The sequence below is a fragment of the Rhinolophus sinicus genome, chromosome 2, assembly GCF_057876585.1.
Source record: "Rhinolophus sinicus isolate RSI-liver-muscle chromosome 2, RSI-T2T, whole genome shotgun sequence".
NCBI classification, from domain to species: domain Eukaryota; kingdom Metazoa; phylum Chordata; class Mammalia; order Chiroptera; family Rhinolophidae; genus Rhinolophus; species Rhinolophus sinicus.
Genome location: NC_142502.1, coordinates 1,562,253 through 1,586,415, shown reverse-complemented (window position 1 = coordinate 1,586,415; position 24,163 = coordinate 1,562,253). Strand labels below are relative to the sequence as shown.

At 42.7% G+C, this 24,163-nt stretch overlaps 1 protein-coding gene across 27 annotated transcripts in view; it reads left to right on the top strand.

The window, feature by feature from the left end:
- The window catches only part of AFDN (afadin, adherens junction formation factor), a 131,151-nt gene that overhangs the window by 46,363 nt on the left and 60,625 nt on the right, over positions 1-24,163 (top strand). For 19 of the 27 annotated variants that reach the window (XM_074333837.2, XM_088795003.1, XM_074333834.2 and 16 more), the window contains exons 6-11: positions 4,545-4,702; positions 6,369-6,480; positions 7,598-7,765; positions 10,445-10,489; positions 15,060-15,154; positions 16,058-16,320. In XM_074333837.2, coding sequence (XP_074189938.2) covers positions 4,545-4,702; positions 6,369-6,480; positions 7,598-7,765; positions 10,445-10,489; positions 15,060-15,154; positions 16,058-16,320 — 841 coding nt within the window. The remainder of the gene's footprint in view (positions 1-4,544; positions 4,703-6,368; positions 6,481-7,597; positions 7,766-10,444; positions 10,490-15,059; positions 15,155-16,057; positions 16,321-24,163) is intronic. The other 8 variants (XM_074333844.2, XM_088795012.1, XM_074333854.2 and 5 more) reach the window with 1 other exon arrangement.

The following is a 24,163-nucleotide window of genomic DNA, read 5'->3' as shown; positions in this document are numbered from 1 at the left end:
AGAGTTTTACGCTGGGGATTTAGAAAGCCTAAGCTTCAAGTCTGGAGAGACTACTGTCTCCAGCATGGAGGATGGACTTGAAGGAATTGTGGGTGAAGGAGGCGCCCGCTGTGAGTCCTGCGCAGTCTTTGACCTCAGGCACGGACGGTGGGCCGTCAGCTGAGAAAGCATGGAAGGATATGTGAGGTGAATGGCCAGGAACTGCTACCAGACTGGTTTTCCCGAGGAGGGAGCATTCAGGGTGACGCCTGCTTTCAGCTGGGAGATGCTGATGGACTGTGGAAGGAAAGAACCTTGGGAGTGAGAGCCAGTTTCATTCACGCGTGTCGTGGGAGGTGCTGGCGTCTGGGGTCTCATCCCGAGTACGGGTCAGCAGTCAGGTGCAGAGAGGTTGGGGAGGGATCCGTGGTCGGCAGGAAGGTTACAGGTAACACAGACAGTTAAGGAGGCCGTTGTCCAGGAGGCAAAGGAAACAACTCCAGAGAATTAGATCGGAGACGGCAGGACATCCGAGAAGCAGAGCTGTCTATTGAAGGGGATGGTTGGGGCGGAAGGAAACCTGAGCAACTAGATTATGTTAGCAGAGTAGCTGTTTATGGTGAATATTAAGGAAGTCAAATATAAGTTAAAGTGTTTCATTTTTAATAAATATCTTGGAAAATACAGCTTTATAACCTACTGTAGCAATTAACGTAGCTATTAGTCTGGTAAAGATTATGACAGCTGGTCTGTTACTTCCCTGTCCCCTAAGCCCATGGTTGATTCTCCAAGATCTGATGACATAACTTACATGTATCTGTCTAACTCACTCCACAGCTGGTCAGACATCGTAACTTGTAACACATTTTGGCTCTGGAGTTTGTGTTTTTAATACTCAGGTATATTATATTCACTTTGTGATATCTTCGAAGTAGAATTGACCCCAATTGCCCAATTAATTGATTTGCGGTCATGGTTTTTTATTGCGGGGACTTGCATGAACAGAATCGTGAGAGACTTAGGGAGTCTGTCGTTCTTGTGCCTCATTGTTCCCATGGACGGCCTTGGGAGCAGCGGAGCCTTCCGACGTGGACCCGGTGTCCTGTGAGCTTCCGTTGGCTGCTGTGCAGACCGGGGTGAGGATCATAATCCCCCCTTCAAATGAGAACCGGAGCATATTTGTACAAATAGGTTTTAGGCCATAGCAGGAGTTTGTAAATGTTAGCTTCTGTTCTCTCTCTAGTGCCTTAGCAAATTGGGAGGTATGCATCTTTGTTATGACAGTTCCATGGTATTATGCTCATAAACTAAAAACCTTGTCAATCAGATTGTATCCATTTATTGCTTTTTTTAAATCAAAATGCCATAACACTCATTATACTAAAACCAAGTCAAGTTTTAAATAGATGTTCTAAAACATTTGAATAGATGATGGAAGTAATACCATCCAATAGCTGAATTCATTTGGCCACATAAGTATGAATTTTACAGCTATGTCATCATGCTGTGACTTTTAGAAAAAGTGCCGCTCAAAATAAAATTATCTGTAGGAACCATACTGATTTCTTTCATGACTGTCTGATAAACCCTGTCGTTGCATGTTTTCAGACCAAATAGCCTTTCCTCCTCTATGGTCTGTCCCTTTGGGGTTGCAGAGTCCTTGTGTAGGCTTTGAGCAGATGTGAATTTTAGAAAAATGGTTTCTGACCATTTGCATGTCTCTGTAGCCGTCGAGATGGGGGTACAAGTCCATCGCTTCAGCTTTTAAAGCAGAAGGTCGAGTTGGCTCTGTGCTTGTTGAATGTGTAAGGCACATAGGTGTTACCTCAGCCTACAAAATTATTTCCACTGATTCTCCTGCACATGTTTTTCTTACCGATTACTTCACATCTGTGTTTGGCAGGGGAGTGTAATTAATCCCGATGCACACATTTCAGGGCGCGGGCTCCCTGCTGGCCTGTTGTCCCTCTGCCACCACTCCTTCCCCGGAAGCCAGCGTCCCGGGGCATTTCACCCACCTCCCCACACACGCTCTGCCTCCCCCCCCCGCCCCCCCCCACGTACCTGTGCACACACAGCTGAAAGCGTCCCGGTGCTTCCTCCATCCACTGCAGGACATCTCATCGCAGGGTCTTGGTTTCAGCCAGTGTCTGCCTGTGCCTCCCTGTTCGCACCTCAGCCTGCCCGCCCTGGCCGGCGACCGCAGCCGGACTTCCCCAGGCGCGGCTGGACTGGCACTTGCTAGTCCTGTGCCCAGAAAGCTCTTTAGGTGTCATGCAGCCCAGCTGCTTATCGTTCAGGGATCATGACAGATGGTGGCCCTTCAGAGAGGCCTTTACCAGCCATCCAAGGTAGGATGCTGTATTTTTCAACATGGACCACTGTCTTCAGTTTTATTTGTGCTCCTGTTAGTCTCACCCCCAGCACCCCACAACTGGAATGTAAGCTGTTTGAAGGCAGGGTCACTGACTTGGTCATTGCTGTGTCCTCAGCAGTAGACAGTGGGGCCCTCGAGCTGCGGGAGTTTGCACGTGGTCAGATGTGTTGACAGCCTGGCCCCTGGTCTGAATCAGCGGGTCTGCACTACAAGTCAATGTGGACTGGCTGGTTTCTTAAAAGACCAACATTATTTTCCTGTGAGTCAAGTGGTCAAAATGCAATTTGTGCCAGACTTGTTGAAAAAGAGAATATAAGAAATATTCAGTAGCCAGAATACCTGCATTAGAATTAAGAGGCAAGGAGTCACGGAAATTTAGAATGTGCTTCAGGAGATCCGCAGCTCTTTTAGTCTAGCTCTTTTAAGTTGCAGACGAGAAAGGAGAAAGCTTACCCCAGGTCACAGGCAGCAAAGGGGATGTGAGGTCTTGCTTCACTTCCCTGGTATTCTTACAGCTGTACTTACAATGTTAGTTAGGGCTTATAAATCTTAGGTCATAGGTGGAAAGCAAATTATGATACCAAAAGTGACAATTAAGATCACGAACTTGTTGCAACAATGTTGCTACCCTTTTTGATATCAGAGGGATTATTCATTATGAATTTGTACCAACTGGACAGTTAACCAAGTTTACTATTTGGAAGTGCTGAAAAGGCTGCGTGAAGAAGTTAGACAACCTGAACGTTTTGCCAACAGTTTTTGGCTCTTGCATCACGACAATGCACCAGCTCACACAGCACTGTCTGTGAGGGAGTTTTTAGCCAGTAAACAAATAACTGTATTGGAACAGCCTCCCTACCCACCTGATCTGGCCCCCAATGACTTCTTTCTTTACCCAAAGATAAAGGAAATATTGAAAGGAAGACGTTTTGATGACATTCAGGACATCAAGGGTAATACTATGACAGCTCTGATGGCCATGCCAGAAAAAGAGTTCCAAAATTGCTTTGAAGTGTGGACTAAGTGCTGGCATCGGTGCAGAGCTTCCCAAGGGGAGTACGTGGAAGGTGACCTTGGTGATATTTAGCAATGAGGTGTATAGCACGTCTTCTAGGATGAGTTCACGAACTTAATTGTCCAACCTCGTATACATACCATAGGATTCCATCAAAATGTGTATACAAACAAAAAAGAAAACCTCAGGATATCCACATCACTCTGCTCTGGTTGATTTTTTTTTTTTTTTTTTTTAATTGGGGAAGGGATACAGGACTTCATTGGGGAACAGTGTGTACTTCCAGGACTTTTTTTCCAAGTCAAGTTGTTGTCCTTTCAGTCTTAGTTGTGGAGGGCGCAGCTCAGTTCCATGTCCAGTTGCTGTTGTTAGTTGCAGGGGCGTAGCCCACCATCCCTTGCAGGACTGGAGGAATCAAACTGGCAACCTTGTGGTTGAGAGCCCACTGGCCCATGTGGGAATCGAACCGGCAGCCTTCGGACTTAGGAGCAGGGAGCTCTAACCGGTTGAGCCACCGGGCCGACCCTGCTCTGGTTGATTTTCCCCAAATTAGACCACAGCTAGAAGTGCCATTCTGGTATGCATCGCCTGGAAGGAAAAATGAGCCCCGTCCTGTACTGTCAGGTGCTTGCGGGACATCTTAGGATTCGAGCACCTTAGGTCTCCTGGCGCCTAGCTCAGTTTTTTACATTGAACTTATTCAGTGGGGTTAATATTTAACTTTACCAGTGTTTTTAAGTTTCAGATAGATGATCAGTAAGTAGAGAAAATGGTGAAATAAGTATATAACCATGTACAAGTGTGTGTAAGGAAAGGGGAAAGCAGTTGAAGAAAGAGCAGTACTGTCAACAGATTCTAGAGTTTCTTCCTCTTCACCCATTACCCATAGTGGTAGTCAGTTCATCGTTACGCACACTTCTTCATCTGGAAGAGAGGAAGAGAGGACAGAAGTCTTTGTCACATAGGATGCCCACTGGAGCAAGGTGTCACGAGATGAACAGGTTGCTGCTGGTGCATGCCACGTAACGGGAGGGGAAGATGGCGTCGTGTACACCCATCTTTGCATGCGCTGCAGCTGAAATTCAGCTGTCCTTTTCTTAGGTGATGGAAACGGTAGCTGTCGCTGTTAGTGGGTAAATAAAGTTGTGCTCAAAGACATCTCGTGTTTTTCAGGTGGGACACTGAGGATTTATGCAGATAGTTTAAAACCAAATATCCCCTATAAGACCATCCTGCTGTCTACTACGGACCCTGCGGACTTTGCAGTGGCTGAAGCTTTGGAGAAGTACGGTCTGGAAAAAGAAAACCCTAAGGATTACTGTATTGCCCGGGTAAGCGACTGTCGAGTTGGTACCGGAGGGTAACTGTTAACATTTTGATACATATCATTCCAGTTGTTATTTTGCATATATAGGTAACTTTATTTTAGTAAAATCTGCTTTAATGTGTTCTTACAGCTTTTACTAAGATACGTCATGAAGATTCAAGTTTTAAGTAAATTTCAATTTGCTATTCAGAATTAATCAGCATTTGGATGATATGGTTCACAGCCATCCATAGTTTCTTGTAGATAAAAAGTATCTCTTAGCGTATGTAAATCTATTAAATAATCCATTCCACCAGGTTGCATTTGAGATGATATGTAAGAATGAACTTTGTAACATTTTTCCTTTCAGTAACTCGGCCTCCTTTTACAGATGAAAACCAGAGAATGAAAGAACGCCTCAGTGAGGGTCAGGAGGCTGTGAAACCCTTCTTTGGGCTTTTAGTGATGGTCCCTTTGAGGTCATTTGATGATTTCGTTTGAGGCTCTCCTGGTTTTGGTTTTCTGTTCGGTTTTGTCCTTGCCGTTTCTTTTGCAGGCTTAGGCGGTACAAATCAGGAGCTGATTATTATTTTAACTTTGAATTCGAAATTCTTTGTTTTCTTGGCTTGCCATCTCGATATAAATTATGTAATATGTAGCTCTTTCATATTCATCTATTATTTTATCTATTCTAATTAATTATTCAATAAATATTTAAGTTTCTCTTGTTAGATACTATGCTGGGGCAGAAAAATAAGAGCTGCCTTCAAAAGAGCTTATAATAAACGGAGATGGAGAGGACAGAATGAGAAATACAAACAGGGAACTTTTAAATTAGAATGGAGGTTGGAGAAGGCTTCCTAGGAAGTTGTGGGTAGATGAGTGAGTGTTATCTAGACATGAGAGTTGGGGATTGGGCCTTTTAGTCCCAAGGGATCACGGAAACGTGAAATTCGAGGCCTAGTTGGAGAACTCTGAGTCGTCCCATGTGCCCAGATCTCCAGTGGTACGTGACCAAGACTGAGACTCGAGATGAGTGAACGTCAAATCCTGAAGTAGAATGTGTTCTAAGCCAAAGATATGAAATTTAATACAAAAAGCTGTGCAGAAAAATTGATTACATAAGGGTGTGTTATAATAAACTTTTTAAAGGCAATTTGAAGTAATATAGACAGAAATGATAGGGGTCTATAGAAGAGTCTAATCCGTTTGGTGTGTGAGCAGATGACAGTTGGGGGTAAGAGCTATTAAGGTGACATTATTACATTAACTGTGGGCTGAAAATGAAGTTTAGATGCCAAGGACTTGTCTGCGTGTATTTTCTGTAACCCTGTCTTGGTTCGTGTTAATACTAAACTAGAACAACGGCAGAGCAAAAGTTAAGACATTACCATTTAAGCATTACACATTGTCCTTCTATATAAAAGTTTGTTTGGAAAAAAAAACACAAAAGCCCAGATTAGTTCTTTTGGGAGCCAAAGAGGCAGGTGAATAAAAACTGCCCAAACTGACTAAGCTTTTTATTGGAAACTGTTTTCCTTCACTTTTGTTGGTGGTTTAGTGAGAATTGTTGATAGTGTTTGATCAGTTTGATTTTTCAGTGACTTCTTTACCCAAAAACAATAAATTCTTTCTTTTAAATACACTAATTAACTTTTTAGGGATGTCAGTTAATTATATTTTCCTTTCAGGTTATGCTTCCTCCTGGAGCCCAGCATTCTGATGACAGAGGTGCTAAAGAAATTATCCTGGATGATGAGGAGTGTCCTTTACAAATCTTCAGGGAATGGCCAGGTGACAAAGGTAAAGAGTAATTTCATTTGTTAAAGAATTTCTTCTCTGATACGTTAATACCAGTTGCTGAATTTATCAGAGGAGGTGCAAGAGTGTGCATGGCGGTACTTTTTGGTGGTGGTTTGCCGTACAGTATTCTGCATCCCTCTTAGTCTTGCTTGATGGCTCCCAGCCGGTCCCCTTTCTCCGAGGGCCACCCCCAGCTTGTGTGAGTGTCGCGTGTAGACCTGGGACAGACTGTCACACTGCAGTGGGGAGAGGAGCATGCCCTGAAGCAGCCAGCCTTTCCCCCTGTGTCAGCACGTGAAAGAACCTGGTATCTGTCCATGGGGTCCTTCCTGTGCTGAGCAGATGAACTGGGTGCTGTGTGCACAGATGTGTTACTCTAGGGAGGAAAACCTACCACCCTAAAGATTGTCCAGTCAGTTAGTTCACGAAGGAGTCCACACTTACCACTATTCAACCCATTTCCTCTCTTTCAAAGCAGTGGAAGTTTAGAGCTATGTTTTTGATGAAGTACAGTTTTCTTGGTTTCAGATTTACATTCCAAGCTAACTGTTGCTCAGTAGAAAGCCTTCGTACTAATAAAGACATAAAGATTTATTGCCAATTAATCTGATCAGTACTTGAATATAGACTGGTAGTTTGAAAAGTACACTTGTTTAGTACTTTTTCTAGACAGTATTAAGTTACTTTATTAAATTAATGTCAAATTCCTTTGAATTCTGAGTTAATTCAATTGAATTAAATAAAAATCAGATCAACTAAAATATGTTTTTGTATATGTATTTGTGTGTGCATGTGTTATATGTGTGTGTGTGTGAATATATTGATCATAAGGTTACCAATAGAAACATTTATTCTTAAACTGATGTGTTATTTTTCAAGCATGTAATGTAAAAATAACCGTCACAAGTTGCCAGCTGGAGTTTTCAGAACCCATCAAGAGACTGCTGTTTTCTCTGTGGAGTGAAAATACGAAGTGGCTGAGCTTTCGCACGGTCACTCCTCGGGAGATGTTCACTGAATTACATTTTCTTGATCAGTTCTGACTGGTTGAATCCAGTCAGCCAGCGGTCTACACTAATGTGAGTCTGCTTCATAATTTACCATGTTACTGCTGTAGGGATTTTAGTCTTTCAATTGAAGAGGAGGCCCCCAGACTACGTGCCGAAGAAAACGAAGAAGCACGTGGACGGGAAGCCAGTGAAGGGGAAGGACAGAGCCGAGGGGTCCGGCTACGGCTCTGCGCTGCCGCCTGAAAAGCTGCCCTACCTGGTAGAGTTAAGCCCAGGTGAGGACTGTAGGAGTGGTTGTTTTCTAGCTTTAAATGTTTATGCTTTCTAATGAATTTTATTTAAGTGGTCTTTCTGGTGGCCCACACCTTTTTTACACCATTTATTTAAAAAAAATTCAAAGTAACCCTCATGAGGTGACATTTATTTAAAAAACCAAAACCTTAAGGTCATAAGATACATACTTTCATGCATAAAAAGAAAGTTCACATAGACAGAAATGAATATTGGAAAAAGTTAAAATAGTGAATATAGAAATTGAAGGAGAGGTTTAATCTATTCCCTTTAAATTCCCCCCCCCCCCCCCCCCCAAATAACCTTTGTAAAATATAAAATCTCCTGAAAACGACCAACTGAAATGCCCTCCTCTTCGGGCAGATTTAATAGAGGCAAGTGTGTGTGTATGAACAGTTTCGGAAAAGAAGTCCTGTTAAATTTGACAGTGCATTTGAGAAATACACCTGTAAGAGGAAGGATATTTGTTTGGTTTTAAAGTGATCATAGACTAAGTTTATTTCGTGTTAGTCCTCAATTGTGCTTGTAGAGTTCTCTTAAGCCCAAGCTGTTGTTACAAGTGAGCTGCCAGATAGAGAAATGCATCCTGGGCATTCTTAAAGGACTATTTTATACACACGCGTCTCTGTGTACTGTATACCCCCGCATATGTGTGAAGGGTGTGGTGGCACATTTGCTTATTGTTCAGTTAAACTACATCCTTTCTCATTTATTTGATTAAAATGGGAATATGTGACCTGGATTATAATGCTATGAGAATAGACTCTTGCACCCTGCCATGCAGAACTGCTTTTAAATAAAGCTCAATTCATAATTACAGAAAAAGTTAGCTACAGACCAAACTGCATATGTAGGTAATCTATGGTTCTTTTGGCAGGAATTACGTTACTCTCTCCTTTGATTCTTGCTTGCTTGTTTCTATTTGCAAGATTCTACCTACTGATTAGATAAGGTCCAGTTCGGTTGTGTGGGTACAGAAAGCGGTGTTACTCTTCCCGAGGCTGTGGCTCCCACGCAGGGCGGTACGCTGCAGGCGGTGCTTTTTAGAGTGATTACGTCTGAGGGCTTGGAGTCGGTCAGCTGTTTGTAAGGAGTGTGTCAGTGTGGCTGAAAGTGCCCGGAAGCGTTAGGTTTCTCGTTAGGTTTGCAAACATGTCCCAGGATTACAGTGTCTGGACTGTGTAGCGCGTGTTGGTACCTGGTCGTCAGAGGTGCCGAGTAGCAACTGGGAGACAGACAGCCGTTTGTTTTTGACTTGAAATTTTTTAAGGTCTTTGGGCATCGGATCTGTTCTTTAAAATCTTGTACTACATGCTGGAAACTGATGATTATTTTCTCCAGACCAAAATTTTTGAGGATTTAGGAGTATTATATTCAGAGAGAACTGATAAATAGTAGCAGACATAGAATAATTTTCAAGTGCATAATGGAAAGTTGGTTTGGGTGGGTAGCAGAGGCAGGCTGAGCGTTCATTCATTCATTCATCTGACAAACAGCTGTTGAGTACTTATTACATGTCAGAAATTGTTCTGGGCCTTGGAGATAGAGCATCAACGAAACAGATGAAACCCTCTGACCTGGGGAACTCACAGTCTACTGAGAATTGCTGTTTTGACTGCTTCTTTCATACTAACAGTCTCCCAGGTGATGAAATACGTGAAGTTTTTATAGGTGTGAGAAGATCAGAGAGCCTAGGTAGGTATTAGTTCTGTACTACTTTTCAGCAAACGTTGGCAGTAGCGTGTGATACATGCTTGTGAATACTTCCCTTTCCGTCACGGCGTTCTGCTACCTTCAGCCAGCATCCGCTGATCCTCTGGTATGCTAGGCAGTGGGCAGAAAGGTGGACAGTTGCTGCTGCCTTCAGGTGAGTCTCACACCGAGAGCCATCAGTGGGATGCAGTGTGATGAGTCCCAGGGGCCATGTCCAGTGGGCTTCCCGCCTGATGACATGGGCTGCCTGCTGGGTAGCGTCCCCTGTTCCACAGCTGCCTGGAATCAGGTCTGCTCCCGCTGTGTAAGGGGAGCAGATAGTTGTGGCAGGCCCGAGCGCTGGGCCACCGTCCTACACCAAAGCCTTGTCTCTCAGTTTTCATCACTAACTGAGCGTAGTCAGCGTGCTGAATGAAACTGACTCATTTTCCATTGATGAGCAAATGGTACTGAAAAATGCTGACTTGTGGTGAACGGATGTGACTGGTTTTCCACTGCACAGGGTCTCAGTTGGGCTAAGGTCCTGGAGTTGTGCGCTGGACGTTTCTGAGATGCGGGTGTATGCTTACACTGTCTTGGAGAAATGGGGGTACAAGTCATTGTATTCTCTGCTTTGGATTTGACTGTGTCCTTTCCACAGAAAGAACAGCCAAGTGGGGTGGCGGTCCCTACACGTCTGATTCCCGCCTCTCCTGCTGCTTGGTGACTCACTGCTGTCTCAGTGTTTTCCTTGACAGCCGCACTGATTTCTAAGACGCGCTGCCCAGAGCACCTGTTGTCCTCACAGCTGTGAGAGCGGGTGCATGGGGCTCGCGCTCCGTCCTCTGCGAGGTGTCTCACTACAGCTCACTCTCTCCTGTCTCTCCTCCTTCCCTCTCCGCCTGCTCTGCATGGCCTCTGTCCTGCTGACGCTGCCTTCACCTGGGTCCTGTGCATGTGTTGAACCCCAGGGAGAAGGAATCACTTTGCCTACTACAGCTCTCACACTTCCGAAGGTAACGCTATGCTTCCTACTACGTCATTAGCTAGAGCACGGCCTGCCAGCGGCCCGCACATTCGTGCTGCCACCAAAGCGCTGGTGCATTCGTTTTGGAACTGATGTAAAGAACTCACCGTAAGAAATGTACTGTCTAGAATTCTAGTCTTTTCTGCTAAGTAGTCCATATCCAGAACTCATTTAATAGAAGCTTATTTTGCAAAAACGTCCAGTTCCTTTATTTAGGCTGTCTTAAGTGAGAACTTGGACCAAAGAAGGGAGAGAGTTGTTTTCCTGACTGTCCCCTCCTCCACCCAAAAGGGTTAGGAAGAGGGAAGAATAAGGAGAGGAGGGGGCAGGGACCAGAAGAGAGGAGGAGAATGTTGGAGGTGGGAAAGGAAGACAGAGGGGCAGGCAGATGAGGGGGGCTGCTTGTTGACCACTGTCCAGTGATCTAGTGACTGGGTGGTGGGAAGAAGTGTCCCAAACCAGAGGCCACGTGTCTGCGACTCCTAAAGAGGAAGAGCACTAGCCATGCGCTTGGAATTCTCTCCTGGGTGTGCTTTTTTCGTAGGGAGCTATTAAGCTTTAATCACAGCCAGTTCAGATCGTCTCAGGGTTCTCGGTTCTCCTGGTTGGTGCTCGTTTCTTCATGTTAGTAAAGTTGCCCTTTGCTTAGAATATGTTTCTCACATTTTGTTCATCTGTGTTTGTCGTCTGAAGTAGTACAGCTAGTTGTTGGCTTTCTGGAAACACTTCTTTTTGTCTGTTTTCATATTCGAAGTGTTATTTTTTTTACATGTTGAATATAACAAATACTTTCCCATGATATATAAAGTTCACTATATAAGGTTTACTTACCAAGTTGCATTTTCTCCAAACCGATCATACAGATTTTCATTGGATATTAACCAATCTTGGAGTTTGGGGTTTTTTAAATATAAACAAGTGGTATTTATTACCTATTCTGATATTCATATATACATAGTCTAAGACATGTTTTTATTTTATTCCCGAAGAGGATTCTTTAATGTTTTCATGTGCTTGTTAACTTTGTAATGTAAAATAATGGAACAATAGGGAGAAAAATGCATTTCCTTTTATCTGGTGTGTAAAATGCATGGAATAAATATTCACTAAAGTGTTCACACTTTATGCCAGTTCTATTCCAGGAGAGTTTGTTTTATTTCCCAGGGGAGTTAGTTAGAATATGCTGTAAGATATGTTTCAATAAGCTTCAAAAATTTTTTTGATAGTTTCTTATCTGTTGTGTTCCTTCACTACAATGTAAGTTCTGTGAGAGTGTGAATTTCTTCTCAATTTCTCACATTTGTCTCTAGCACCCAGCACAGTGCCTGGGCCATGGGAAGCTCTTCAGTCAGCATTCTGTGCATGGACTGAGTCCCTCCTGCCCTCTCCTCCTAAATGGTGCTGCAGAAAGAAACATGTAGCACCACGCTCTGACTGCCAGAGATTTACTCTGGGAAGCAACTGAAGGCAGAAGCAGAACTGAATGCACAGAATTGACATAGAGTGAAAACAAGTGCCCTTTGAAACTTGTACTTAGGCAATGTTCATAATGGTCTACTTCCCCTTAACGTGAGCATATTAAAGAAAACTTTGTTACATCTCAGTTTAAAAGAAAAAAAAACGCTGGCACATTAGCTGCAGGACAGTGTGAGCAGTAATTTAGGGGTGCCACGGTTGGCAAATAGAGTTCAGGACACCTGATAAATCTGAATTTCAGGTAAAACACCAATTTTTTAGTGTATGTATGTCCCAAAGATTGCATGTGACTGAGTGTTACATATTTCCTTTGAGAACCCTAAGTAGTATTCTAACGTGAGAGAGAGAGAGAGAGAGAGAGAGAGAGAGAGAGAGAGAGAGAACAGAATATGTGTATCCAGTTGTTTAATTATATATTCATAAAATAGATTTTGAAAGATTTGCTTCTGGTGGGAGAGAACTAGACAAGAGGCATGGAAGGGAAGGATACTTTTCACTGTATACTTTTTGTGCCTTTTAAATTTTGAACCATGTGAATATATTACATATTTTTCAGACAAAATTATAAAATAAAAACATTCTGATTGAAGTACTATTACTGTTTGTGGTGGTGTTACTTAGAGAGATTTATCTCTACTTTTAAAGTGCCCTAGATTTACTCTAGTTATCTAACGGGAAGAAGGGCACTTTGGGCAGAAATTGACTTTTTGTAGGTTACCTGTTGAGGAAGGGCAGAAAATTGAAGATTTGTGCTTTAGGACACAATTTTACTGCCTGTGAGATGATCATTGTACTTTTATCAAGGAGATAGTAATGGACGAGAGGAAAGATATCAGTTATTTGAACATGACCTGCCTCCATCTCCATTTTCTCCCCTTCCCCGAACTCAAACCAGACACCATCTTATCTGCTAAATCCCGTGGCCACTGTTGAGCTTATTCAAAGTCTATCTATGCTTTCTGTTATTACTGTGAGTTAGTAAGAGAAGAGGGGCTGGGAAGACTTCTGTTTCTAGTCCATGTGTTGATAGCAAAACAGTAAGGAAGGAGAGACTGGGAAAGAGGTTGTGTTTTTCCCTTTCTCTTTATGGTTCTAAACCTGTTGTGGTAAATGGTGATTTAGAAAAGCGTGACTCACAAGGTACCTTTCAGAAGCATTCAGAGAAGTGTTCATGTGACTTTTTCTCCCCTAAACACACGTTTTTCATGTTCTTGTATTTTTAACTTTGTATTGAAATGATTATTCTTGATCACTTATTTGCTTCTTTTGCTTTCTTTATAATTCATTTGGGTAATTTCTGTGTGATCACCTTGTATTGTGCTATTTTCTTCATTTTTAGTTAATAATTATTCGCTGTTAATACGTTAAATCTTTGAGTACGTACCATGGACCAGAGCCTTGCTGAGTGCCAGGAGAAAGGTTTTTTTTCTCCAAGCCTAGCCTCCGAGGAGCTCAGAGATGGGGGAGGCAAGCAGATAGAAAGTTGGGCGAGATAAAGTGGTCCTTGGAGCTGTGGGGGATGAGAGGGACACACAGCCCTTCTCGACCCGGAGTGTCACGAGGACTGCCGGTGGTGTTTACAGCCAGCAGGCCACACGGGACATGGGCGGAGGGCATGGGTCTAGCAGGTCTGGCAGGGAACAACCCGTGTCCAATAAAATTGTTTCAAAAATGCTTGTTACCGCCATATACGATGAGGATATTCCAGCACCCTGTGAAGTGACACAGACGAAGAAGCAGTTTCTTCGTGCATGTTTAGACATCGGTGTCTCAAATACTACTTCAGTTTCTGCTTACCTTCACCCAGATTTCACAGGTTTCAGATATATTTCAGAAACAAAATTTTATTAGAATGTGACTATGTATAGTCTAGCAGAATTGCATACGTATGGTGCCTTGTCTGAGTTCAGGCCACACCACAGCTAAGAGATTTTAGCAGTCCCAAGCCCTGTACACTCTGGATGTTTAACTTCTAGAGCGCTCGTGGCTTACTTAGGTTCCTGATCCAGTGACTAGCGATTTTAACTGGCAGCCTGGTCATGATGTTGAAGGTTTTAAAGGTTACTAAGGCGTTAGCGCAGACGGCAGGTAGGGTGTACTTGGCCTTCTAAGGAGACTTGTGTAGCATATGTGCTAACAAGGCTGAGAGCCACGGCTCAGATTGGGTCATGATTCACCGATCGCCTCGTATGTTAGCAACTCTGAAATCAGAGTAAGTCTTCGACTGCCATCCTGTCTTACACGGAACATGGCGGGTGAGAAGGGAATAAACATCTGGGTATAAATGAGACACATCTCGTCAGTGTTTCTGCTTCCTCTTCCTCCCCCCCTTACCCTTCCCAAGTCATCTCAATCATAGAAATAATTGCACAGGGAAATGTAAATTCTTGCACTAGTTCACCGAGGTGTAAAATGACATAGACTCAAAAGCTGGTCTCCCTGTCTGTCCTTCACCACGGCTCTGGTGCGCGGAGCTGAGCACTTTCACAGTAAGTAGGTCCTCGGGAGCCAGCGTCAGCAGTGGATGTCGCATCACTTAGGGACGTTTTTCAGAAGGCGCAGGCTTGTGTCTCATCCCCAAGGGTTTTGGTCCAGCAGGTGTGGGGTGAGCCGTGAGGTTGTACATTTCGGAACCTCATCAGTGAGTCAGCTGCCCCCCCCATCCCCCCCCCCCCCCCGCCATGGTACTGTGTGCCCTGCGGTGGCAGGTTTGCCATAGGGAGGGGCTGCTCTGAAGAAGAAGGTCCCTATGTCTTTGGTGATCTTTATTTGCCTACAGGCTTGTTCCTTAGAATCAGTAACAAATATCCAGGACTGCGTGGTAGAGAATATTGCTTTTTCTGTGGTAAGAAAATGTTGGTATGAATAACAGTTGTAGCACCTTAAATTACATTAAACAGAAGCTGACGTGTTTATGTCTTAATTGGAATTTTCTGACTCCAGTTAGTTAAATTGCATGATATAAATTTGGAGGGAACTGTGGTGTTGCTTCTAAGATAACCTTGTGTTTGCTTGCTTTGTTTCAAATAACATGATAAGAACATTACACTTTGCCCACGAAGCTGTCCCTTCTCTTCTTGCAGATGGTTCTGACTCCAGAGATAAGCCGAAGCTGTACCGCCTTCAGTTAAGTGTCACTGAGGTCGGGACAGAGAAGTTTGATGACAATTCCATCCAGGTACGTACACCATCGTGCTGCAGCTCTACACTTCCTTTAGTAGTTCTTACACTTCAGTGGGTAGTAAGTAGCACATGCCAGCAAATGGGTGGATGGATAAAAATTAAAGACTTTATATGTTAATGTAAATATCCTGTTCCCTCTGGGTCACTTTCCTTTGCTTCAGCGTGAAAAGAGCAGAGTGTGAGTTTATGTCCACGCCTGACCTCTAGAAACTTGGAGTGGTCAAGTGGTCTTGGATATTCCTCTGAGACTGTTTACTTTTCTCCAAAGGATGGTGATAATTTTATAGGTGTGTTTCAGGATGAAGGGAGATTAACTTGCTGAAAACGCCTGTCACTGGGTCTGATACGTACAGTAATAAGTGTTTAGTAAATTACAGTTAAAATGTTAGCTGAGTTCCCTTCTCAGTTCTTACATAAAACAGCCTAACACGTTCTGTGGATAAGGATGGTCGGAGTGCATCACTCCATCTGCCGAATCTGGCAGACCCTCCCCACTCTGTATTCTCGTTGCTCAGTGACGAGATGATGGGTCAGGGTTAGGTCTGACATCCTTCCCTGTGTAGCACAGCAGAGAGAACAGCGAGATAGAAATCACTAATCATAATGGTCTATATCGATTTAGCCATTAAATTACCTGTTTAAGATGCCCATATGCTTTTTCATGCAAAGTTGCCATATGCCTTAAATCAGGTTAGCGGATGCTAAAAATAAAATGTTCAATTATTTTGACAGTGTTTATTATTTTTATACCATTGGTGGAAAATCCACTAAAAACACCAAAAATCCAAGTTTATTAGATTACATTTATCAGAAAAGGGGAACTCACAATTTTAAATTTCTGTTTTTAAATACTGTGTACTTTATTATGGCAGTTTCTTTGCTTTTCTTTTATTTTTAGTTGTTTGGTTCAGGAATACAGCCCCATCACTGTGACCTCACAAACATGGATGGAGTTGTCACTGTCACCCCTAGAAGCATGGACGCCGAGACCTACGTGGAAGGGCTGCGCATCTCAGAGACGACCATGCTGCAAAGTGGGATGAAAGTGCAGTTTGGGGCATCGCATGTGTTTAAGTTTGTGGACCCCAGCCAGGACCACGCTCTGGCCAAACGACCTGTGGAGGGAGGCCTGACCGTGAAGGGGCCCCGACAGAAACCTGGGTAATTAATAACGACGTCAACTCTGAGAACTGGAGTGTTTTTTCATTATTCTTAAAGTATTCTGAATCAGGCACCGATCACGTGCTTTCTCATTTTTTATTTTGTTTTGATTTTTAAAAATTCCAAGTGGGTTTGTGGTCCTGTTTCTTGTTGATTTGGTTGGTTTTAGAGGGGAGAAAGGTAGAAAGGTCTTGACTTCATCTTAATACTGGAACTTTCGGCTGGTTTTAAAATTATTCTAAAATTTTTTTTAATTTAATACTTTAAAACAATATTTGTTCCTCTGTGAAGAATTATGGTGTTCTATATAGTGATTCTATGTAACTAAGATTTTTTTGTTGAGGTGGGGTTTTTTTCAGTTACTGATAAGGATGCACGTTAAGGCCTGTAAGGAATTCAGAATATTTTAGCTCCACCTAGTGCCTTTCTGAGGACTTGCAACGAGGGTCTGTACTGGGAAACAACCTTAGTGACTGTCTAGTAAGATATTTTCCTTTTTGTGGTAATAAGAAAGAATACACTGTTAAGGTACTTGGTTGTCCATTTTACAGCTTGGAAAACCTGTTTAAAGCAACAATCACAAAGTACACTGAATTAGACGCACTGCCCCGAGAGCACACGCAAGCAGCCTGTGGGTGGTCATCTCTGTGTCGCCCTCCCGTGTTTTGTCCCATGACATACCTCGTCCTAAGCGTTCAGAGCTTATACTTTGGGCCAGGTGTGAATTTTCAGTGTCTTCTGGTTGATCTTTTGACAGTTTGTCGGCATTATAAATTCTACTCTGACTGTTCCTGGGGGGTTATCAGTGAACTCCGACTCTTCCCATTCTTTGCCCGTTTTGAACCCTGACGAAGGATGTTAGTACGTTACCCTTCATGTCCAGGCAGCTAGTGTGTGAAGACTTAGGTCTTTCTCCAAGAAGAGCACCTGCGGTCATCATGCATATTCATGTAGGCCAACTGGGCGCTGCTGATTCCGTGGGCTTTTCTGATGCTCAGAGCCTCTCTCCTTGAGCCCCAAGTCTCAGCAAGTGACCGTACCTTTTAGTTCCCAAAGAAATGCAGCACCATCTGCCTTTACTGTCTGCTTCTCTGCAACATCCGTGTCTGTCTGCGCTCCGTCCTGCTGTAAACTGGTGTGTATCTGAACTCATCCTTCCATTCTGTGCCTGGGGGCGCCCTTGGTTCTGTTCCTTCCTCAAGGTTCTGTTTGTTTATCAGCCAGTCCCCCTTCCTGCCCCTGCGCATGACCTTGATGGAGGCTCTTTACTTCAGCGAGTAGTCAGGCCGCTGCTTCCTTTCCCAGCAGATGTCTTCACAGGTGAGGTGTGCCTGCTTGGTAGCCTCACTTCCCACGTACTCATAGGATGTTTCACCTAAAGAAACGAGCAGATGAAACAGTTTCTCCTGCTGTGCTGCATGTTGGCTTTCCACAGCACCTCCTGTTACTGCCTCTTCTTCACAATTGTGCTTTATTTCTGCGTTTATATCATGTTCATTTTGACGGTGTTAGTGATGAGATAGATGCTCGCATCTATTTCTGTGCCTAAGCACGACTGCGCGACGTCTGCCCACTGTGACCGTCAGTCCTTCAGATTTGCTCTCTGGTGATGTGATAGGAGAAACCAGTCCCTGCTGTCGTTTCGCCATCACGGCTCTTGCTTTGGAGGCTTCTAATCATAGCTCAGGCCAACAGCGGAGATCGTCAAAGAGTGTGACCTAGGTGTCATGGGGGAATGCGCTGTGAAATTTTATTTTTGTTTTTAAGTCTTTTCCTGCAAAACACTTGTTGGGTGACAATACTAGTACTTACACATGCATCCACAAATTAGAAAAGACTTTTTAATGTTAATTTTATTCTAATGACAAGCTGTTACACAAATTTCTAGGTGGATAAACCCATGTATTTTCTTCATACGTGTATACATATATTCTTTTTAATTGACACATATACTAGTTTTAGGTATACAATGTAATGATTCATTATTTGTATATATTGTGAAATATTTACCACATAAAGTCTAGTTAACATCTGTCACCATACCTGGTTACATATTTTATTTCTTATGAGGACTTTAAGGTACTCTCTCAGCAGCTGTCAGCTGTGCAGTGCAGCCTTGTTAACTCACGTCGCCATGCTGTGCCTTACGTCCCGGTGACGTATTTATGTTATAACTGGACGTCTGCCTTTGGACCCATTTGGCCCAGCCCTCACTGCCTACCTCTTGCAACTTCCAATCTGTTCTCAGTATCTGTGAGCTTGGGGTGTTTTGTTTTTGTTTTATTTATTGATTTTTTTTAGATTCCACGTGTAAGTGAGAGCATATGGTTTTTTGTCTTTCTATGTCTGCCTGACTTCACTTAGCGTGGTGCCCCCTTGGTCCGTCCATGTTATCACAAATGGCAGGATTTCCTTAGTTTTTTAAATGGCTGAACAATATTCCATTGTGTACATATGTGTTTCTATATATACCAGGGGTGCCAAAAAAATGTATACACGTGACTTGTATTCATCTTTTGTTATAGGTATATATTGAGCATTACAATTTTAATACAATTTTTTCTTTTCTTAAAATGTGTATGCATTTTTTTGGCACCCTCTGTACATATCTATGTATAGATACATACATAACTACAGTGTCTTTGTCTATTCATCCTTCTCTGGACACTTAAATTATTTCCATATCTTGACTATTATAAGTAATGCCTATTATTTCCATATCTTGATTATTATTATAAGTAATGCTGCAGTGAACATGGGGGTGCATGTATTAATACCTTTTTGAATTAGTGTTTTCACTTTTTTCAGATAAATACCCAGAAGTGGAATTGCTGGATCATATGGTAGTTCTGGTTTTAAGGTCTTTTTTTTTTTTTTTTTTTTTTTGAGAATTTTTATAAGAGTTTATTTGAGCTAAACTGATGATATATGCATGTGCGCAGGAGCAAGATCTCAAATGCTCCAGAAAATAACAACAGTTTTGCAGCTTTTATTCGTTTGAAACGAAGGAGGAAACATAAGGAAGATTGCATGGAGGTGGGAGATAACAAGGTGGGGATTACAGGATAGTTAACGAGTTTATGTGCTCTCTTGAGGTTGGTTACTGCTTATTTCAAAAGTATGTTAACCAAGATACACAGAAACAATGGACAGGGCTTGCTTAAGGCCAAGATAAACCTTCCCCTGAAGAAACATATGCCTGGGGCATGAATACCCACCATGACCTGTCCAGTTAGGGATTTATGATCAGGTCGCCCTCTGAGGTCACTTTCCATGGAATGCCTTCTTTCGTCCACAGCTGCCCCTTTTGGTCATAAATCAGTCCGAAGGAGGCATTGATGACCAACCTTTTGGTGAACAGTGTTATCTGACAGGGCTGGGCAGGCTCCTTGCGGGAAGGTTAGGGAAGGTCAACACCCACATTGTCTGACTATTGGGGTGGGGCAGTAACGTACCATGTGATCTGAGGTGAGGCTGAATTTTTCCCAAATGGGAAGGGCAGGTAAATGGAAGGCAGTCAGGTCTTATGGCCTTCATTGCGGAAAAAACAAAAACAAAAACCACTCTGGATCATTTCTCTCCAGAAAACTCACAGGATCCAAGTTGTACCTTCAGTCTCATTTTTCTGTTTTTGGCACCTAGTACAACATTAACATATGCCATGAAAAGAGTTCTAATAGTTACCTTACACGTGTTCAGTAATCAGAAACTGTTGGACTATATAGAAAAACCCAAAGAACAAGTAAAACTATTATTATGACTACTAGCATTAGCGGACAGGTAAAGACAATCAAACAAAATGGCTTCTGAGTTCAGTGTTCGTCATTAGGTACACAGGCCTGTCGCTGTCTTGGGGTAGCTGCCTCTCTCTGGTGTTCTCATCCTCAGGAGTCTTTGATGTCCGTAGACTGGGTAACTGTCCATTTGTGGGTAGGCATCTGATAAGTTCCTTCCAACGAGCTGGGAGAGTCTTTGATGTCTTTTCCAAAAAATCAGTACCTAAAGTCTGTGTCTCCTGGGAGCTCCCTGTGAAACGAAACAGTTACCAATTTGGCATTTTCTTGAAGTGACTTTATCAAACCTTGGCAATAGTGTAAGATGTCTCCTTTCCGGTAGTGTCATCTCATAAGTTCCTTCATCTAATCTAAGTCCAGCTGAAATGCACTGTGATGCATGAAGGAATGAAAAAACCCAGAAGTGAGGAGCCAGGGATCCCTGCAGGGAAGAACCAAGTGGCCGCCTTGGCTTTCGCACAGCCCCGCCTGTTGGTTTAGTTTACTTACGACCAGTGCTACCCAGATAGTACGCTCCAGGAGGATTCCTCACTTACTTTACAAAGTTTCCCATGCAAATTCCTAATCTTTTGAGGGGCCCTTCTAAAACACTGCAAAGTTGTTTCTTCATATATTGAGATTGTAACCTTAAAACCTCAGTGTCTAATGAAAACAGAAGTAATCAATTAGCTTTCTCTAGCTTGGACGTTTTATAACCTCTAGAAAAATTTTCATAGACGTTCAAAGTCAGTTATTAATATGGACTTATTTTGTAAAACCCAGGCGATACAAAGACGTGTGTTTTGCTTAAACCAATAAACTTAAGCTAGTTTCTATTTACTAAGGATTAATCTTAGATCACATGAACTTGAAAAGCATTTCAGTTAATTTCTGTATTTCTGAGAATTTTAGAATACCCTATCCTTAGAAGCGCTTGCCTTAAATCAATTTTAACAATACCATCCAGAGGTAGGAAATTATCTCACATTTACAACATACATCTATAGACTTACACAGACAAACAGTACACTTGGATCCATTTTTTTTTGGGGGGGAGGTTTTCACAATTTATATCTATTCTTGACAAGTCAAGTTCTAAATGACCTTTCCCCTTTTAAAATAAGGACAGCCATTTTTATTATCTCAGAGAATTGGGTTGACACCTAAATGACATCATAGATTGATCTATTTATCTAAGTGCTCTTTTTGAAGCTTTGATACCAATTCAATATGTTTTCCATTCATTCTGCCTAATTTTATACCTGGCTTTTTCTAATTGTACGAGTGAAAATTAAAAGTGTCAAAGGATCCTCATTCGGCCATCTTGGTACTAGAGGGAGGCTGTGTCGTGGGGCTTGTGGGCCTGGGAGGCACAATTGCTCGTGTTCATTTTGAGATCTGTAGAGTGAACAAACTTTTAGGGCAAACTAGCCCTTACGTGCTGGCCTCCAGATGAGCCAGACACCGCACATACCCTTCTCGCACTGCTTTACAGCCTAGAGGAAGTGTTTCCTCAGGCATCCATCCCCGTGAAGGTTCTTAGTCACCTGAGGATACCCGAGCAAGGGCCAGCCAGAGCTTATCGGACGGACACCACCAGAAACGCAGTGCTTTCCAAGGCAAGGGCCCCTCTTGGGTTGGACCCATTGCAGGGCACCCTGCGCTTCTCCCAGGGCTTCCGAAGGCTTCTTCAGGACGAGCTGCCCTCCCGCACTGGCCACCTCGTGGCACCCATAGGTATCACTCCAGATGCCGGGGTCTGAACAACGTGTCAGCCCATTGGCTGTTCAGGTTGGGAAGCAAGTGTCCTTCCTCTTTGGAGCTAAAGAGAGTTCAGTCCAGCAGATTTTGTTCTGATTCTCAGTAAGCAATCTAACTTAAAAGCCTAAATTAAAAGCAGAAACCCATTTTTTTTCCTTTCCCTGGGTTGTCTCAACCAGTATCCACCTCGAGGATTTTCTAAGAATAGCTGAAATAAAGTCATGGCCTGCTGCTTAAAGCCAGGAGGCCCAGAATTCAGAGAATCTCACCCAGGTTCACCCGATGCGAAGCGGGGAGCTGGTGGGGCACCCGGGGCCCGTGCTGGTAACCAAGCATCGGGGCCCGTCCGCATGGTGGGCCTGGTGGGCTTTGTCCAAACCTGGAGAGGATTTTCATGAGTTTGTTTGAGCCAAACTGAGGTCATGTGCTGAGGAGCAAGATCTCAGATGCTCCCTGTTTTTAATCTTTTGAGGAACCTCCATTCGGTTTTCCACAGTGGCGGCACCAATCTGCAATCCCGCCAACAGTGCACAAGGGTTCCCTTTTCTCCACAGCCTCCACACACTTACCTGGCTTTCTCATTGTGGTTTGGATGTGCGTTTCCCTGATGGTTACTGGTGTTGGCCATCTGTATGTCTTCTTCGGGAAATGTCTATTCAGGTCCTCTGCCCATTTTTAAATGGATTGTTTGATTGCTTGCTATTGAGTTGTGTGAGCTCTGTATGTTTTGGATGTTAACCGCTTATCGTATGTGTGATTTGCAAATACTTCCCCCCATTCCATCCGTCGCCTTTTCACTTTGTTGATGGTTCCGTTGCTTGCAGAAGCCTTTTAATTTGATGTAGTCACACTTAGTTTTTGTTGCCTTTGATTTAGGTGTCAGATCCAAAAAAAGCGTCATCAAAACCGATGTCAAGGAGCTTACTGCATGGATTTCCTTCTGGGAATTCCATGGTTTCAGATGTTACGTTCGACTCTTTAATCCATTTTGAGTTAATTTTTGTGTGTGGTATAAGTCAGTGGTCCAGTTTCACTTTTTTTGCATGTGGCTGTCCAATTTTCCCAGAACCATTCATTGAAGAGACTCGTTTTTCTATTGTATATTTTTGGTTCCTTTGTTGTAAATTAGTTGACCACATATGTGCAGGTTTATTTTTGGGTTCTCTGTTCTGTCCCATTGATCTATGTGTCTGTTTTTATGCCAATACTATACTGTTTTGATGACTACACACTTGTAATATATTTGAAATCAGAGAGCGTGACACCTCCAGCTTTGCTTGCTGTCTGTCAAGATTGCTATGACTATTGGGGTCTTCTGGGGTTCCATACAAGTTTTAGGGATTGTTTGTTTTATTTCTGTGAAAAATGCCATTGGAATTTTAATAGGGATTTAATCTGTAGATGGCTTTGGTTGTATGGGCGTTTTAACAATATTAAATTCTTTCAATTCATGAATACGGAATATCTTTCCATTTCTTTGGGTCTTCCGTGTTTTTCATTAATGTCTTAAATTTTCACCGTACTGGTCTTTCACCTTCTTGGTTAAATTTATTCCTAGGTGTTTTATTCTTTTTGATGCCATTGTAAATGGGACTGTTTTAGTGATTTCTCTTTCTGATAATTAGTTGTTTGTGGAAATACAGTAGACTTTTGTATATTGGTTTTGTATGCTGAAACTTAACTGACTTTGTTGGTTAGTTCTGACAGTCTTTTGGTGGAGTCTTTAGGGTGTTCTTTATATGATATATCATCTGCAAATAGAGTTGTACTTCTTCTTTTCCAGTTTAGATGTCTTTGTCTTGCCTACTTGCTCTGGGTAGGACTTCAGTACTATATTAAATCAAAGTGGCTATAATGGATGTCTTGTCCTGTTCCTGGTCTTAGAGGAAAAGCTTTCAGCTTTTTACCATTGAGTGTGGTATTAGCTGTGGTCTTCTTATGACCTTGGTTATGTTGAAGTACATTCCCACTACACCTACTTTGTTGAGATTTTTAATCATAAGTGGGTATTGAAATTTGTTGAAATGCTTTTTCTGCGCCTTTTGAGATGCTCATACGATTTTTAGCCTTCATTTTGTTGACATGTATCATGTTGACTGATTTGCGGATGTTAAAGCATCTTAGCATGTTTGGAATAAATCCCGCTTGACCGTAGTATATGATCCTTTGAATGTGTTGTTGTAGTCAGTTTGCTAATATGTTATTGAGGATTTTTGTATTTATGTTCATCAGGGATATTGGCCTGTAATTTTATTTTCTCGTGGTGTCCTTGTCTGGTTTTGGTGTCAGGGTAATGCTGGCTTTGTAAA